The sequence below is a fragment of the Poromitra crassiceps genome, assembly GCF_964638095.1.
Source record: "Poromitra crassiceps genome assembly, chromosome: 6".
Taxonomy (NCBI): Eukaryota; Metazoa; Chordata; class Actinopteri; order Beryciformes; family Melamphaidae; genus Poromitra; species Poromitra crassiceps.
In genome coordinates, this window is record NC_139627.1 from 49,922,146 (window position 1) to 49,939,645 (window position 17,500).

General features: G+C 45.8%; 1 protein-coding gene across 1 annotated transcript in view; it reads right to left on the reverse strand.

Annotated features, from left to right (window-relative positions):
- Positions 1–16,912, reverse strand: part of clasp1a (cytoplasmic linker associated protein 1a) — a gene marked incomplete at both ends in the record, with an annotated part of 181,901 nt that extends 164,989 nt beyond the window's left edge. Inside the window, one exon of the mRNA XM_083639560.1 lies at positions 16,718–16,912. Within this exon, the coding sequence (XP_083495686.1) occupies positions 16,718–16,912 (195 nt within the window). The remainder of the gene's footprint in view (positions 1–16,717) is intronic.
- Positions 16,913–17,500: the final 588 nt, after the last annotated feature.

Below are 17,500 nucleotides of genomic sequence, written 5' to 3' on the forward strand. Positions count from 1 at the left end.
CGGAGGATGAAAATAATGAAATTACTCAAATTAGCGTGGAGGATGCCCCCTCAACTTACAAATCGATCACAAAAAATATTGTTAAAATATCGTATCGTATCGTTATCATGAACCCAATATCGTGTATCGTATCGTATCGTGAACTGAGTGTATCGTGACACCCCTAGCATTTAGTCCATCGATGCCGATATTTCATTTTAAAGCCTTTAGCGGCCGATACCACTGACTAAAACGAAAGATGTGCCTATATACCATCGTATATCCCGAGTTACAATATATACAGTAAACAAAAGCAAACGACATTAGGTTAAAAAAGTCAGAACAAAAACAAACATTACATAAAAGCATGTGTAGTAAAAAAAAAAACATGCTAAGTTGTTGTGCATTTACACAAAGCAGGACAGAGCCTGTGAGGCAGAATGTTTCCTGTAAATGCCTGGCCTGCGGGCGGCCAAATATTGAGCACTCAGATGCCATCACAGGTTGGCAGCAGGTTGTCTGAGCGACCGGGCCTGTGTCGATTTAGTCAGTGAGCCAGTTCTGTCAGCTCACAGGTTCAACACCACAAAAGGGGCAAGGTACTTAAAGCTGCATTCTGTGATGTTTGTGTGTTCAAATAAGTGTTGAATGGCTCTATATGCTGGCAGCAATCACTGAAATAGAGTGTTTGGCAGTTTGTGTTGACATTTTCTGGGAAACGGTCGGATCGCGATACCTTTAAAAGGACTATATATCTTATTCACCCCAAATCCAACACCGCCATCCGTGAGTCTCTGCGAGGTGCGGTCGCGGAGATACGTCCGCCCTGCCTGCAGCACTACAGGAGAGAGATAGAGGACAGCGTGGGGGTTTCAAGTCACTGACCAAACACTCTATTTCAGTGATTGCTGTCAGAATATAGAGCCATTTAACACTTATTTTAACACAAAAACATCACTGACTGTAGCTTTAATCACAATGAAATGGCATACCGGTACGTTAGTCTTTTTTTCTTTTTTTTGTCACAAGCTTTTCTGAGGCCAAGTAATTCAGATTCTGTGAATGGACCAATCATGTTCTGTTCAATCAAAGCATGAAAATGGAAGGTGGGTTGAGAGTAGGGGTGCACCGATCACGTTTTTTGCCACCGATCACCGATTGCCGATCGCCTATGGGAAATATCTGCCCAACCGATCATCGACCGATCACCGATTACCGATCACCGATATATAAACTCCTCAAAAAAGATGTTTGGGCATACAGAGGCATTTGGCCCAGTTAGAAGACAGACACCGACCACGAAAGTGATCCTTTGTATCAGGTTTCTATCATTTTGTTACATCTATTGTTGGGACACCGTGCCACGGACTCTTGTCGGGACACCGTGCCACAGACTCTTGTCGGGACACCGTGCCACAGACTCTTGTCGGGACACCGTGCCACAGACTCTTGTCGGGACACCGTGCCACAGACTCTTGTCGGGACACCGTGCCACGGACTCTTGTCGGGACACCGTGCCACAGACTCTTGTCGGGACACCGTGCCACAGACTCTTGTCGGGACACCGTGCCACAGACTCTTGTCGGGACACCGTGCCACAGACTCTTGTCGGGACACCGTGCCACGGACTCTTGTACGCCCTGCTGTTGCTAGCATCAATTCAATATTGACCATGTGTGAATTGAGGCACATTTTGCGGTTGCGCTGACTTTACATTTGGATAAGAGAGTAAGCTAAATGGCTCAAACTTATACAGTATCAATACAGTATTTGGGCTGGAACGGTTCACAACATTCATGCTTCAGTTCGATACGACACAGTTTTCAATAGAGCAAAAAGTAGAAAGGCAAGGCCAGAGACATTTCCTTGATTTAAAATTGTATATACTATATATATAATATATACTGTATATTAGGGGTGTGCCACCTTAGGGCCTGTGTCCACCTGGCGTCTTTTCCTCAGGTCCAGCGTCTATTTTCAATTGTTTCCAATGGGAGGAGAGCGTATGCGAGCGCACACGGACGTGTAGAGAAAGTGCAGAGCGCCCAGCGTCTTTTTTCGGCGTTTTTGTGCGCCGACTCCCAGCGCTTCCAGCTGAAAATATTTTAACTTTTCAGAAAGACGCTGGTGTCGGCTGCTCCTTTTCTGGTAACTAATCATATGGAAAAACTATCGCAACAGAGACAGAACGGCTCAATTGTGGGAGCAGATCGGCTAGACACTTAATATTTCTGGTGAGTGTTGTGCTTACTGCTTTTAATAGCGTAGCCTACCTGTGTTGTTAGCTTGCTAGCTGTCAGCTATCAAGCTGAACTAACGTTACTTGCAGACTGCTTCCTTGTATATTGTGCGCTGGGATCAGCATTCCCCAGCGCATTCCCAGCGTTTAACGTCGGAAAAAGACGCTAGGTGGACACAGGCCCTTAGGCACCTCACGATTCGATTCGATTACGATTAAGGGTGCTACGATTCGATTATTAAACGATTATTACGATTATTACGATTAATCACGATTTTCGATGCATCTTTTTCACCAAACAGGATTTTTTTTAAGCAAGGTATATTTGTCAGTATCCATTAATTAAAGTAAACAAACAAATGTACCTCCATTATCTTCAGTTGCGACTGAAGTCCACGCATCACATGTTACAGCCACCCTGCATGCTTTCTTCAGTGATTCCAGTTTCCAGTACTTCGGTTTTGGTCTCGTTTTACAGTTAAGGAACTGCTTTCCGGGCGAAATACCGTATTTTTTGCAAATAAAGCAAAAAAGAAATTGCAAAAAAAAAAAAAAAAAAAAAAAAATGCAATTCTTTGCAAATCGATAATCGAACATTGTGAATCGATTTTAATCGTCACGTGACTCATCGCGATGCATCTAAAAAACGATTAATCGGCACACCCCTACTGTATATACATATATATACACACACACACACACACACACACACACACACAGCATATATTATTTCAGTCAGTCTAGTAAAAAAAATATTGCAATTACAACAATATTTAGCTCTTTTTTTTTACTGCTCACCTTTCGTCTCAGTTATAGTTGACCATGATATCCTTGTAGAAGACTTGCACTATTCTGAAGTGAAAGATGAGTTCAGTTTGCATCTATGCGTAAAAAGGCACAAGGACTGAGATAGGACTACACACAGACTGAGAGAGGACTACACACAGACTGAGAGAGGACTACACACAGACTGAGAGAGGACTACACACAGACTGAGATAGGACTACACACAGACTGAGAGAGGACTACACACAGACTGAGAGAGGACTACACACAGACTGAGAGAGGACTACACACAGACTGAGATAGGACTACACACAGACTGAGAGGACTACACACAGACTGAGAGAGGACTACACACAGACTGAGAGGACTACACACAGACTGAGAGAGGACTACACACAGACTGAGAGGACTACACACAGACTGAGAGGACTACACACAGACTGAGAGGACTACACACACAGACTGAGAGAGGACTACACACAGACTGAGAGAGGACTACACACAGACTGAGAGAGGACTACACACAGACTGAGAGAGGACTACACACAGACTGAGAGAGGACTACACACAGACTGAGAGAGGACTACACACAGACAAGACAGAGAGGACTACACAGAGACTGAGAGAGGACTACACAGACTGAGAGAGGACTACACACAGACTGAGAGAGGACTACACACAGACTGAGAGAGGACTACTACACACAGACTGAGAGAGGACTACACACAGACAGACAGAGAGGACTACACAGAGACTGAGAGAGGACTACACACAGACTGAGAGAGGACTACACACAGACTGAGAGAGGACTACACACAGACTGAGAGAGGACTACACACAGACTGAGAGGACTACACACAGACTGAGAGGGGACTACACACAGACTGAGAGGACTACACACAGACTGAGAGAGGACTACACACAGACTGAGAGGACTACACACAGACTGAGAGGACTACACACACAGACTGAGAGAGGACTACACACAGACTGAGAGAGGACTACACACAGACTGAGAGAGGACTACACACAGACTGAGAGAGGACTACACACAGACTGAGAGAGGACTACACACAGACTGAGAGAGGACTACACACAGACTGAGAGAGGACTACACACAGACTGAGAGAGGACTACACACAGACTGAGAGAGGACTACACACAGACTGAGAGAGGACTACACACAGACTGAGAGAGGACTACACACAGACTGAGAGAGGACTACACACAGACAAGACAGAGAGGACTACACAGAGACTGAGAGAGGACTACACAGACTGAGAGAGGACTACACACAGACTGAGAGAGGACTACTACACACAGACTGAGAGAGGACTACACACAGACAGACAGAGAGGACTACACAGAGACTGAGAGAGGACTACACACAGACTGAGAGAGGACTACACACAGACTGAGAGAGGACTACACACAGACTGAGAGAGGACTACACACAGACTGAGAGAGGACTACACACAGACTGAGAGAGGACTACACACAGACTGAGAGGACTACACACAGACCGATAGAGGACTACACACAGACTGAGAGAGGACTACACACAGACTGAGAGAGGACTACACACAGACTGAGAGAGGACTACACACAGACTGAGAGAGGACTACACACAGACTGAGAGAGGACTACACACAGACTGAGAGAGGACTACACACAGACTGAGAGAGGACTACACACAGACTGAGAGAGGACTACACACAGACTGAGAGGACTACACACAGACTGAGAGAGGACTACACACAGACTGAGAGGACTACACACAGACTGAGAGGACTACACACAGACTGAGAGGACTACACACACAGACTGAGAGAGGACTACACACAGACTGAGAGAGGACTACACACAGACTGAGAGAGGACTACACACAGACTGAGAGAGGACTACACACAGACTGAGAGAGGACTACACACAGACTGAGAGAGGACTACACACAGACTGAGAGAGGACTACACACAGACTGAGAGAGGACTACACACAGACTGAGATAGGACTACACACAGACTGAGAGGACTACACACAGACTGAGAGGGGACTACACACAGACTGAGAGGACTACACACAGACTGAGAGAGGACTACACACAGACTGAGAGGACTACACACAGACTGAGAGGACTACACACAGACTGAGAGGACTACACACACAGACTGAGAGAGGACTACACACAGACTGAGAGAGGACTACACACAGACTGAGAGAGGACTACACACAGACTGAGAGAGGACTACACACAGACTGAGAGAGGACTACACACAGACTGAGAGAGGACTACACACAGACTGAGAGAGGACTACACACAGACTGAGAGAGGACTACACACAGACTGAGAGAGGACTACACACAGACTGAGAGAGGACTACACACAGACAAGACAGAGAGGACTACACAGAGACTGAGAGAGGACTACACAGACTGAGAGAGGACTACACACAGACTGAGAGAGGACTACACACAGACTGAGAGAGGACTACTACACACAGACTGAGAGAGGACTACACACAGACAGACAGAGAGGACTACACAGAGACTGAGAGAGGACTACACACAGACTGAGAGAGGACTACACACAGACTGAGAGAGGACTACACACAGACTGAGAGAGGACTACACACAGACTGAGAGAGGACTACACACAGACTGAGAGAGGACTACACACAGACTGAGAGGACTACACACAGACCGATAGAGGACTACACACAGACTGAGAGAGGACTACACACAGACTGAGAGAGGACTACACACAGACTGAGAGAGGACTACACACAGACTGAGAGAGGACTACACACAGACTGAGAGAGGACTACACACAGACTGAGAGAGGACTACACACAGACTGAGAGAGGACTACACACAGACTGAGAGAGGACTACACACAGACTGAGAGAGGACTACACACAGACTGAGAGAGGACTACACACAGACAAGACAGAGAGGACTACACACAGACAGAGAGAGGACTACACAGACTGAGAGAGGACTACACACAGACTGAGAGAGGACTACACACAGACTGAGAGAGGACTACACACAGACTGAGATAGGACTACACTAGGGCTGCACGATTACCGTAATCATATTTTCATCGTCATCGCGATATGAAAATGCGCGATGAACACATCGCAAAAGTCACGTGTTATCGCAATAAAAAAACTGAGTTACGTGACGGGAGCAAATGCTCTTTCAATGTCTTTCACATGCAGCCAAAAGCTGCTCTCACCAAAGACACTATCAAAGCAAGACACTTCAACTTCGAGTGACTTCCTGTATCTGTGTTTTCGCCGCGTCATTAACAAACAGCCAATCACAAGCTGATGACCAGAAGACCCGGAAGAGTACCATTTGGCGTAGCAAGCATGCGGTAGCATGGAGTTGGGTCTATCTGTCTGCTCTCACTCGTCTCTAGCTAGGAGCTAACTTAGCTCACATTAGCTTATCAGCTGCACAACGTGTGATGATAGCGTAGTTTTCCAGCACAATGGCTGATGAAGAAGGAGAGAACGGCGACCTGTAACACGTGTGACTTTCTGATAGAGTGACCTGTAACACTTCTGACTTTCTGATAGAGCGACCCGTAACACTTCTGACTTTCTGATAGAGTGACCTGTAACACTTCTGCCTGTCTGATAGAGTGACCTGTAACACTTCTGACTGTCTGATAGTGACCTGTAACACTTCTGACTTTCTGATAGAGCGACCCGTAACACTTCTGACTTTCTGATAGAGTGACCTGTAACACTTCTGCCTGTCTGATAGAGTGACCTGTAACACTTCTGACTTTCTGATAGAGTGACCTGTAACACTTGTGACTTTCTGATAGAGTGACCTGTAACACTTCTGACTGTCTGATAGAGTGACCTGTAACACTTCTGACTGTCTGATAGTGACCTGTAACACTTCTGGCTTTCTGATAGAGCGACCTGTAACACTTCTGACTGTCTGATAGAGTGACCTGTAACACCTCTGACTTTCTGATAGAGCGACCCGTAACACTTGTGACTGTCTAATAGAGCGACCTGTAACACTTCTGACTGTCTGATAGAGTGACCTGTAACACTTCTGACTGTCTGATAGAGTGACCTGTAACACTTCTGACTGTCTGATAGAGCGACCCGTAACACTTGTGACTGTCTAATAGAGCGACCTGTAACACTTCTGACTGTCTGATAGAGTGACCTGTAACACTTCTGACTGTCTGATAGAGTGACCTGTAACACTTCTGACTGTCTGATAGAGCGACCCGTAACACTTGTGACTGTCTAATAGAGCGACATGTAACACTTCTGACTGTCTGATAGAGCGACCTGTAACACTTGTGACTGTCTGATAGAGTGACCTGTAACACTTCTGACTGTCTGATAGAGTGACCTGTAACACTTCTGACTTTCTGATAGAGTGACCTGTAACACTTCTGACTTTCTGATAGAGTGACCTGTAACACTTCTGACTTTCTGATAGAGTGACCTGTAACACTTCTGACTTTCTGATAGAGTGACCTGTAACACTTCTGACTGTCTGATAGAGTGACCTGTAACACTTCTGACTGTCTGATAGTGACCTGTAACACTTCTGACTTTCTGATAGAGTGACCTGTAACACTTCTGACTGTCTGATAGAGTGACCTGTAACACTTCTGACTGTCTGATAGTGACCTGTAACACTTCTGGCTTTCTGATAGAGCGACCTGTAACACTTCTGACTTTCTGATAGAGTGACCTGTAACACTTCTGACTTTCTGATAGAGTGACCTGTAACACTTCTGACTTTCTGATAGAGCGACCTGTAACACTTCTGACTTTCTGATAGAGTGACCTGTAACACTTCTGACTTTCTGATAGAGTGACCTGTAACACTTCTGACTGTCTGATAGAGTGACCTGTAACACTTCTGACTGTCTGATAGTGACCTGTAACACTTCTGGCTTTCTGATAGAGTGACCCGTAACACTTCTGACTTTCTGATAGAGCGACCCGTAACACTTGTGACTGTCTGATAGAGCGACCTGTAACACTTCTGACTGTCTGATAGAGTGACCTGTAACACTTCTGACTTTCTGATAGAGTGACCTGTAACACTTCTGACTGTCTGATAGTGACCTGTAACACTTCTGACTTTCTGATAGAGTGACCCGTAACACTTCTGACTGTCTGATAGTGACCTGTAACACTTCTGACTTTCTGATAGAGTGACTTGTAACACTTCTGACTGTCTGATAGAGTGACCTGTAACACTTCTGACTTTCTGATAGAGGGACCCGTAACACTTGTGACTGTCTGATAGAGCGACCTGTAACACTTCTGACTTTCTGATAGAGTGACCTGTAACACTTCTGACTGTCTGATAGAGCGACCTGTAACACTTGTGACTTTCTGATAGAGTGACCTGTAACACTTCTGACTTTCTGATAGAGTGACCTGTAACACTTCTGACTGTCTGATAGAGCGACCTGTAACACTTGTGACTTTCTGATAGAGTGACCTGTAACACCTCTGACTTTCTGATAGAGTGACCTGTAACACTTCTGACTGTCTGATAGAGTGACCTGTAACACTTCTGACTTTCTGATAGAGTGACCTGTAACACTTCTGACTTTCTGATAGAGTGACCTGTAACACCTCTGACTTTCTGATAGAGTGACCTGTAACACTTCTGACTTTCTGATAGAGTGACCTGTAACACTTCTGACTTTCTGATAGAGTGACCTGTAACACTTCTGACTGTCTGATAGAGCGACCTGTAACACTTGTGACTTTCTGATAGAGTGACCTGTAACACTTCTGGCTTTCTGATAGAGTGACCTGTAACACTTCTGACTTTCTGATAGAGTGACCTGTAACACTTCTGACTGTCTGATAGAGTGACCTGTAACACTTCTGACTTTCTGATAGAGTGACCTGTAACACTTCAGACTTTCTGATAGAGTGACCTGTAACACTTCTGACTTTCTGATAGAGTGACCTGTAACACTTCAGACTTTCTGATAGAGTGACCTGTAACACTTCTGAATTTCTGATAGAGCGACCCGTAACACTTGTGACTGTCTAATAGAGCGACCTGTAGCACTTCTGACTTTCTGATAGAGTGACCTGTAACACTTCTGGCTTTCTGATAGAGCGACCTGTAACACTTCTGACTTTCTGATAGAGTGACCTGTAACACTTGTGACTTTCTGATAGAGCGACCTGTAACACTTCTGACTTTCTGATAGAGTGACCTGTAACACTTCTGACTTTCTGATAGAGTGACCTGTAACACTTCTGGCATTCTGATAGAGTGACCTGTAACACTTGTGACTTTCTGATAGAGCGACCTGTAACACTTCTGGCATTCTGATAGAGTGACCTGTAACACTTGTGACTTTCTGATAGAGCGACCTGTAACACTTCTGACTGTCTAATAGAGCGACCTGTAACACTTCTGACTGTCTGATAGAGCGACCTGTAACACTTCTGACTTTCTGATAGAGTGACCTGTAACACTTCTGACTTTCTGATAGAGTGACCTGTAACACTTCTGACTTTCTGATAGAGTGACCTGTAACACTTCTGACTTTCTGATAGAGTGACCTGTAACACTTGTGACTTTCTGATAGAGTGACCTGTAACACTTCAGACTTTCTGATAGAGTGACCTGTAACACTTCTGACTGTCTGATAGAGCGACCTGTAACACTTCTGACTTTCTGATAGAGTGACCTGTAACACTTCTGACTGTCTGATAGAGTGACCTGTAACACTTCTGACTGTCTGATAGAGTGACCTGTAACACTTCTGGTTTTCTGATAGAGTGACCTGTAACACTTCTGACTGTCTGATAGAGTGACCTGTAACACTTCTGACTGTCTGATAGAGTGACCTGTAACACTTCTGACTTTCTGATAGAGTGACCTGTAACACTTGTGACTTTCTGATAGAGTGACCTGTAACACTTGTGACTTTCTGATAGAGTGACCTGTAACACTTGTGACTTTCTGATAGAGTGACCTGTAACACTTGTGACTTTCTGATAGAGTGACCTGTAACACTTGTGACTTTCTGATAGAGTGACCTGTAACACTTCTGACTGTCTGATAGAGTGACCTGTAACACTTCTGACTTTCTGATAGAGTGACCTGTAACACTTCTGACTTTCTGATAGAGCGACCTGTAACACTTCTGGCCTTCTGATAGAGTGACCTGTAACACTTCTGACTTTCTGATAGAGTGACCTGTAACACTTCTGACTTTCTGATAGAGTGACCTGTAACACTTCTGACTTTCTGATAGAGCGACCTGTAACACTTCTGACTTTCTGATAGAGTGACCTGTAACACTTCTGACTGTCTGATAGAGCGACCTGTAACACTTGTGACTTTCTGATAGAGTGACCTGTAACACTTCTGACTTTCTGATAGAGTGACCTGTAACACTTCTGACTTTCTGATAGAGTGACCTGTAACACTTGTGACTTTCTGATAGAGTGACCTGTAACACTTGTGACTTTCTGATAGAGCGACCTGTAACACTTGTGACTTTCTGATAGAGCGACCTGTAACACTTGTGACTTTCTGATAGAGTGACCTGTAACACTTCTGACTTTCTGATAGAGTGACCTGTAACACTTCAGACTTTCTGATAGAGTGACCTGTAACACTTGTGACTTTCTGATAGAGCGACCTGTAACACTTGTGACTTTCTGATAGAGTGACCTGTAACACTTCTGACTGTCTGATAGAGTGACCTGTAACACATCTGACTTTCTGATAGAGCGACCTGTAACACTTCTGACTTTCTGATAGAGCGACCTGTAACACTTGTGACTTTCTGATAGAGCGACCTGTAACACTTCTGACTTTCTGATAGAGCGACCTGTAACACTTCTGACTTTCTAAGACCAAACAAAATAAATCGCAATTTTTGTGTATTATGTATTAGTTTTGTTGGATGATGTGCGTGTCTTTTTTCCTGTTACATATTGCTAAATCAGTCAGGAATATCAAAGGATTAGCACAATGACTGACTAACACTCAGCGTATTAACAATCTAATATTTCCATTCCAAACACAAAAGGTATGCGCGCGCAGCACAGAAAACACTAGCCTACGATGTTGGGATGACTGAATGGACTGAGTATGGGGACAGAGCGAGCCTGTAAAAGCCTTGTCCTTAAACACTCACTTGCTGTTACAGGCATCTCCCCAAACGTCCCTTTATGGAGAACCAAGCCTTCCCCCCTCTCTCTCTAACTAAATAGTTTCCACATTAGTTGCCCAGTGATCAGCTGCAATCTGCGTCCAGGCATGCTCTGGGGGCTACCGCCTGTCTGTCTGTCGGCCTAGCTAGCAAGACAAGTCATAAATAGTCAAGGAAGGCATGGTTTTTTTCCCCCTCTGTCCAAGTCAACTCTATTCACCTTATGTAGAAGAGACCGTCTGGCTCGAGAGACTAACAGCAAGTGTAAATACAATCGGAGGTTTCCGATTGTATTTACACTTCCTGTGACTCATAAACCTAGTCTGACTCATAATGTGTGTCAACCTAGGTTTGTCCAGGTGAGTCAGACTAGTTTGAGCAGGTAAAACAGCCGGTGTTTTGAACAGGAAGTGGCGATACAATGGGTCAAGTGGGCGGGGCTGCATGAGGTGAATAGGACCTTGAAAAGAGGGAACATCTACTTTGACTGATTGACTAAATGAGGGTTTCTTCAAGACAGGGTCTAAACTCTCTTTTGTGTGTGTGTGTGTGTGTGTGTGTGTGTGTGTGTGTGTGTGTGTGTGTGTGTGTGTGTGTGTGTGTGTGTGTGCGTGCGTGCGTCTGCCCAATTGCTTGCAATGTCAAAGATGCATTTTTGAGTGCAGCTCAGGAACAGTTTGTTGTTTCAGGAAGAGCGCAGGGGGAAGCAGAAGCTAACATGCACAGCATTATAATACATTTGCAATATTTGTCCAACAACAAAGCAAACGCTGTGAAGCTAGCTTGCCGTTTGCATGGCGTGTATATGACAGAAGGCGGGGCTTTTGGACAGTTTGCATGGTGTGTATATGACAGAAGGCGGGGCTTTTGGACAGTTTGCATGGCGTGTATATGACAGAAGGCGGGGCTTTTGGACAGTTTGCATGGTGTGTATATGACAGAAGGCAGGGCTTTTGGACAGTTTGCATGGCGTGTATATGACAGAAGGCAGGGCTTTTGGACAGTTTGCATGGTGTGTATATGACAGAAGGCAGGGCTTTTGGACAGTTTGCATGGTGTGTATATGACAGAAGGCAGGGCTTTTGGACAGTTTGCATGGTGTGTATATGACACAAGGCAGGGCTTTTGGACAGTTTGCATGGTGTGTATATGACAGAAGGTGGGGCTTTTGGACAGTTTGCATGGCGTGTATATGACAGAAGGCAGGGCTTTTGGACAGTTTGCATGGCGTGTATAGACCAAATCAGCGGGATGTTTACATTTACTTCCGGGTACCCCTGGGTCCACACATTATAATGGCGGTGAACGGCACAAACTGACGTGTTGAAGACAAAAACAGACAAAGAAGACAAAAATGGTTCGTCCATGTTGTGTTGTTGTTTAATATCATTCATAACAACACTTTCACTAACGTTAGTGGAGACCAGACTAGCTTATTTACCTGTTGGACCAGACCAGAGTAGACTTGACGCTAAATTAAATTAACGTGGCGTCGGTAGCTCTGTCTGTAACGTTAACGAGTCTGCTCTCGCCGAGAAGAGCCTGGTGACGCGAGGTTACGAGTCTGCAAAAAAACAGCGAGTTTGACAGACAAACAAACATTATTAGCTAGCTAACACTACATAAAACAAACACAGAAGAAAGGCTAGATACGTCGGACAAGCATGTTTACCAACCGTTTAACCATTTAAATTGAAAGTAGTCGGCCGAAAACAACGAGGGTTTGACAGCATTTATTTGACAACACGCACATTTAAACCTGCCGCCTTCCCCAAGTGGTACCCGGAAGTAAATTTGTTTACATGGTGACGTCACGGTGATTTGGTCTATATGACAGAAGGCGGGGCTTTTGGACAGTTTGCATGGTGTGTATATGACACAAGGCAGGGCTTTTGGACAGTTTGCATGGTGTGTATATGACAGAAGGTGGGGCTTTTGGACAGTTTGCATGGCGTGTATATGACAGAAGGCAGGGCTTTTGGACAGTTTGCATGGCGTGTATATGACAGAAGGCAGGGCTTTTGGACAGTTTGCATGGCGTGTATATGACAGAAGGCAGGGCTTTTGGACAGTTTGCATGGCGTGTATATGACAGAAGGCAGGGCTTTTGGACAGTTTGCATGGTGTGTATATGACAGAAGGTGGGGCTTTTGGACAGTTTGCATGGCGTGTATATGACAGAAGGCAGGGCTTTTGGACAGTTTGCATGGTGTGTATATGACAGAAGGCAGGGCTTTTGGACAGTTTGCATGGCGTGTATATGACAGAAGGCAGGGCTTTTGGACAGTTTGCATGGTGTGTATATGACACAAGGCAGGGCTTTTGGACAGTTTGCATGGTGTGTATATGACAGAAGGGAGGGCTTTTGGACAGTTTGCATGGTGTGTATATGACAGAAGGCAGGGCTTTTGGACAGTTTGCATGGTGTGTATATGACAGAAGGCAGGGCTTTTGGACAGTTTGCATGGTGTGTATATGACAGAAGGCAGGGCTTTTGGACAGTTTGCATGGTGTGTATATGACAGAAGGCAGGGCTTTTGGACAGTTTGCATGGTGTGTATATAACAGAAGGCAGGGCTTTTGGACAGTTTGCATGGTGTGTATATAACAGAAGGCAGGGCTTTTGGACAGTTTGCATGGTGTGTATGACAGAAGGCAGGGCTTTTGGACAGTTTGCATGGTGTGTATATAACAGAAGGCAGGGCTTTTGGACAGTTTGCATGGTGTGTATATGACAGAAGGCAGGGCTTTTGGACAGTTTGCATGGCGTGTATATGACAGAAGGCAGGGCTTTTGGACAGTTTGCATGGCGTGTATATGACAGAAGGCAGGGCTTTTGGACAGTTTGCATGGCGTGTATATGACAGAAGGCAGGGCTTTTGGACAGTTTGCATGGTGTGTATATGACAGAAGGCAGGGCTTTTGGACAGTTTGCATGGCGTGTATATGACAGAAGGCAGGGCTTTTGGACAGTTTGCATGGTGTGTATATGACACAAGGCAGGGCTTTTGGACAGTTTGCATGGTGTGTATATGACAGAAGGCAGGGCTTTTGGACAGTTTGCATGGTGTGTATATAACAGAAGGCAGGGCTTTTGGACAGTTTGCATGGTGTGTATATGACAGAAGGCAGGGCTTTTGGACAGTTTGCATGGCGTGTATATGACAGAAGGCAGGGCTTTTGGACAGTTTGCATGGTGTGTATATGACAGAAGGCAGGGCTTTTGGACAGTTTGCATGGCGTGTATATGACAGAAGGCAGGGCTTTTGGACAGTTTGCATGGCGTGTATATGACAGAAGGGAGGGGCTTTTGGACAGTTTGCATGGTGTGTATATGACAGAAGGCAGGGCTTTTGGACAGTTTGCATGGTGTGTATATAACAGAAGGCAGGGCTTTTGGACAGTTTGCATGGTGTGTATATAACAGAAGGCAGGGCTTTTGGACAGTTTGCATGGTGTGTATATGACAGAAGGCAGGGCTTTTGGACAGTTTGCATGGCGTGTATATAACAGAAGGCAGGGCTTTTGGACAGTTTGCATGGTGTGTATATAACAGAAGGCAGGGCTTTTGGACAGTTTGCATGGTGAGTATATGACAGAAGGCAGGGCTTTTGGACAGTTTGCATGGTGTGTATATGACAGAAGGCAGGGCTTTTGGACAGTTTGCATGGTGAGTATATAACAGAAGGCAGGGCTTTTGGACAGTTTGCATGGTGTGTGTATATGACAGAAGGCAGGGCTTTTGGACAGTTTGCATGGTGTGTATATAACAGAAGGCAGGGCTTTTGGACAGTTTGCATGGTGTGTATATGACAGAAGGCAGGGCTTTTGGACAGTTTGCATGGTGAGTATATGACAGAAGGCAGGGCTTTTGGACATGCTCTTCAGGCTTAAGAAATCATATAACAGACACAAAGCTACTTTGGCACCGTAGGCAAGTGAGTCCACTACCAAAAGCACCAGGCACCTCTCTCTCTCTGTCAGGCTCAGTGGAGCCCCCTATCTGCCCTGCTCTGACCTCCCACAACTCCTTCATCTGAGCTGTAACCACTGACGAAACGGCTGATGTAATCACAATTCGGGGTCAGATCAAATTGTGCCCCAGTTCGAAAATTCCAAAATACTCAATCACAGTAGGAGAATGTGGGCCAGCACAGCAGCACGGTGGAGCAAACAATCAGGTGATGTGCCTTTGCCAGCCTGAGAACGTTTTGACTTGCAGCACGGCAAACGTTTCTACTCTAGACAAAAGAGTAAAGAAACTATATGCTTGAACAATGGAAATGCAGTCTATGCTTAAAGTAAATGCATGCAAATAAACAGATCATTCTGCCACAATTTGACACCATAGTAGAACAGTCGTTCTAGTCGCCCTATTTGACTCATAGGCCAGTAAAACTCTGTTCATGTCCAACCCAAGGATGACTTTCAATGCCTTGCTCTGATTGGACATTATTGGAAGCCAAAGGAGCTGCAAGTGGCACGTGGGTCGGAGTCACGTTTCAGACTGAAAAACAAAACTTGTCTGAGATGACAGGTTGAAAGGCGGGCCATAGTAGCATGTCGATGATTTGATTTGACAATTTTGGGGACTGGATTTAGCTTTGGCCAATCCTGGCATGTTCCGCCCCCAAATCGAGTGGGCTTCAGCGTGTTGTGGTGCTACGCGAGGGGGATCCGCAGAGTACCAGGAAGCCAGCTGCTTCTGTGTGGAGCGGAGCGGACAATCCGATGCATGAGTGCTGCCCGCCCGCCTGGAATCTCCGAGGGGCGACCCCTTAGTTAACGTTATCCTGGAATGCGAGTTTAACGAGCCAGTTACATTTCTTTGCATTCTCAGACATTACCGTTTGCTTTATTTTGTATGTCACATACAATTGGCCAAGTTAGTAGTTAGTTTATGGGCTATAAATTCTGCCAGATGACAGACACCAGGTGCCATTTTCTCCTTCATTTGGAGGAGAACATTCTCCTGAAATAAAGATTGATTGACAGCTGCCATGTCGTGATCGGTCATGATATGATTGGTTGAAATGGGGTAGAAATTTGATAGTACTATGTGAGGTCAGCAAACTGTAGATTACTGTTATGAATGAAACCTTGAAAAATTAACTTTTGATGTGAAAAAGTGTGAAAAACGAAATAAATAAATAGGTGCACTGAATACCCAGGTATTTGGACTAAAATGAAAAAGAAAATCATTTATGGGTTCAGCTCGACTTTAAATCAAGGTTGTACTTTTGTATCAAATAAAACATTAATACTGAAGGATAAAAGTATAGCATTGTCAGAAACCGAATTTCCAGCATGAAAGGCAATAGACAGACACTGACACCTGGTTGCAGAAATGTACTCCAACAGTCTAAAATAGAGTGCAAATAGAGAATCACAAACGCTATTTGGTGCTACAGTATAGTAGTAGTAGTAAAGATGTGGGCATTTGGGAAAGCAGAACCATGACCTGATAAATTACCGTCCCCCATTGTTAACAACCCCTTGTTCGCCGCCTCTTTCCTGGTGTTTACCTTGAAGTTGCTGGAGTTGACCCAGGAGCTGGCGATGCCGTCGATCATCTTGTCCAGCGCCGTCTGATCCTGCTCCAGGTCGTGGGACTTGTCCTTGTCCGATATGTAGTCGATGATCTCCTGGCCCACCTGCAGCCGTCGGCCCATGTCTTTCTGAAGGACCTGCGCCAGGCACTTCTCCATGCCGGGCTCCATCCTGGAGCTCAAATCACCACACGCCCTCCTCCTCCTCCTCCTCCGCCTTCCTCAGTCTGCCTGGCTGACTGGCCTGCTGCCTCTCCTCCAGCGCTCAGAGCAGCAGCTCAACAACACCAGCTCCACTTAAGAGCGTGCGGGCAGGCGGGCGACCCGGAAAAGGGAGGCGGAAGAAAGGCGAGTGAGTGCACACACAGTCTGGTGGTGTTTTCTCCAGGCCTTCTCCGTGTGCCAAGTGCTAGCTAGCTAGCTAGCGAGCTAGGAGCCGTGCCCTCGGGATGGATGGAGCAGGGCTTGGAGAATGGCAGCTATGCAGCATGTGTGTGTCTGGACAGCAGCTGGGGAGGGTTCAGTCAGTCCTCCCTCCCGCTTTCTTTCCTCCTCCCTTCTTCTCCGAGAGGAGTCGGAGCCGAAGCGCTTACAGGAGGAGCGCCGCTGGTGTGCAGAGAAGCTGGATGCAGAGAGCGCGTGCAGGGCTGGGCTCACAGCTCCATGTCTTGTCCCGAGGTCTGGCCCGGAAAACCCTAGGGGAGCCGGAGCAGAGAGGGGTAGACAGACAACGACACCTGTCAAATTCCCTCATCAAAA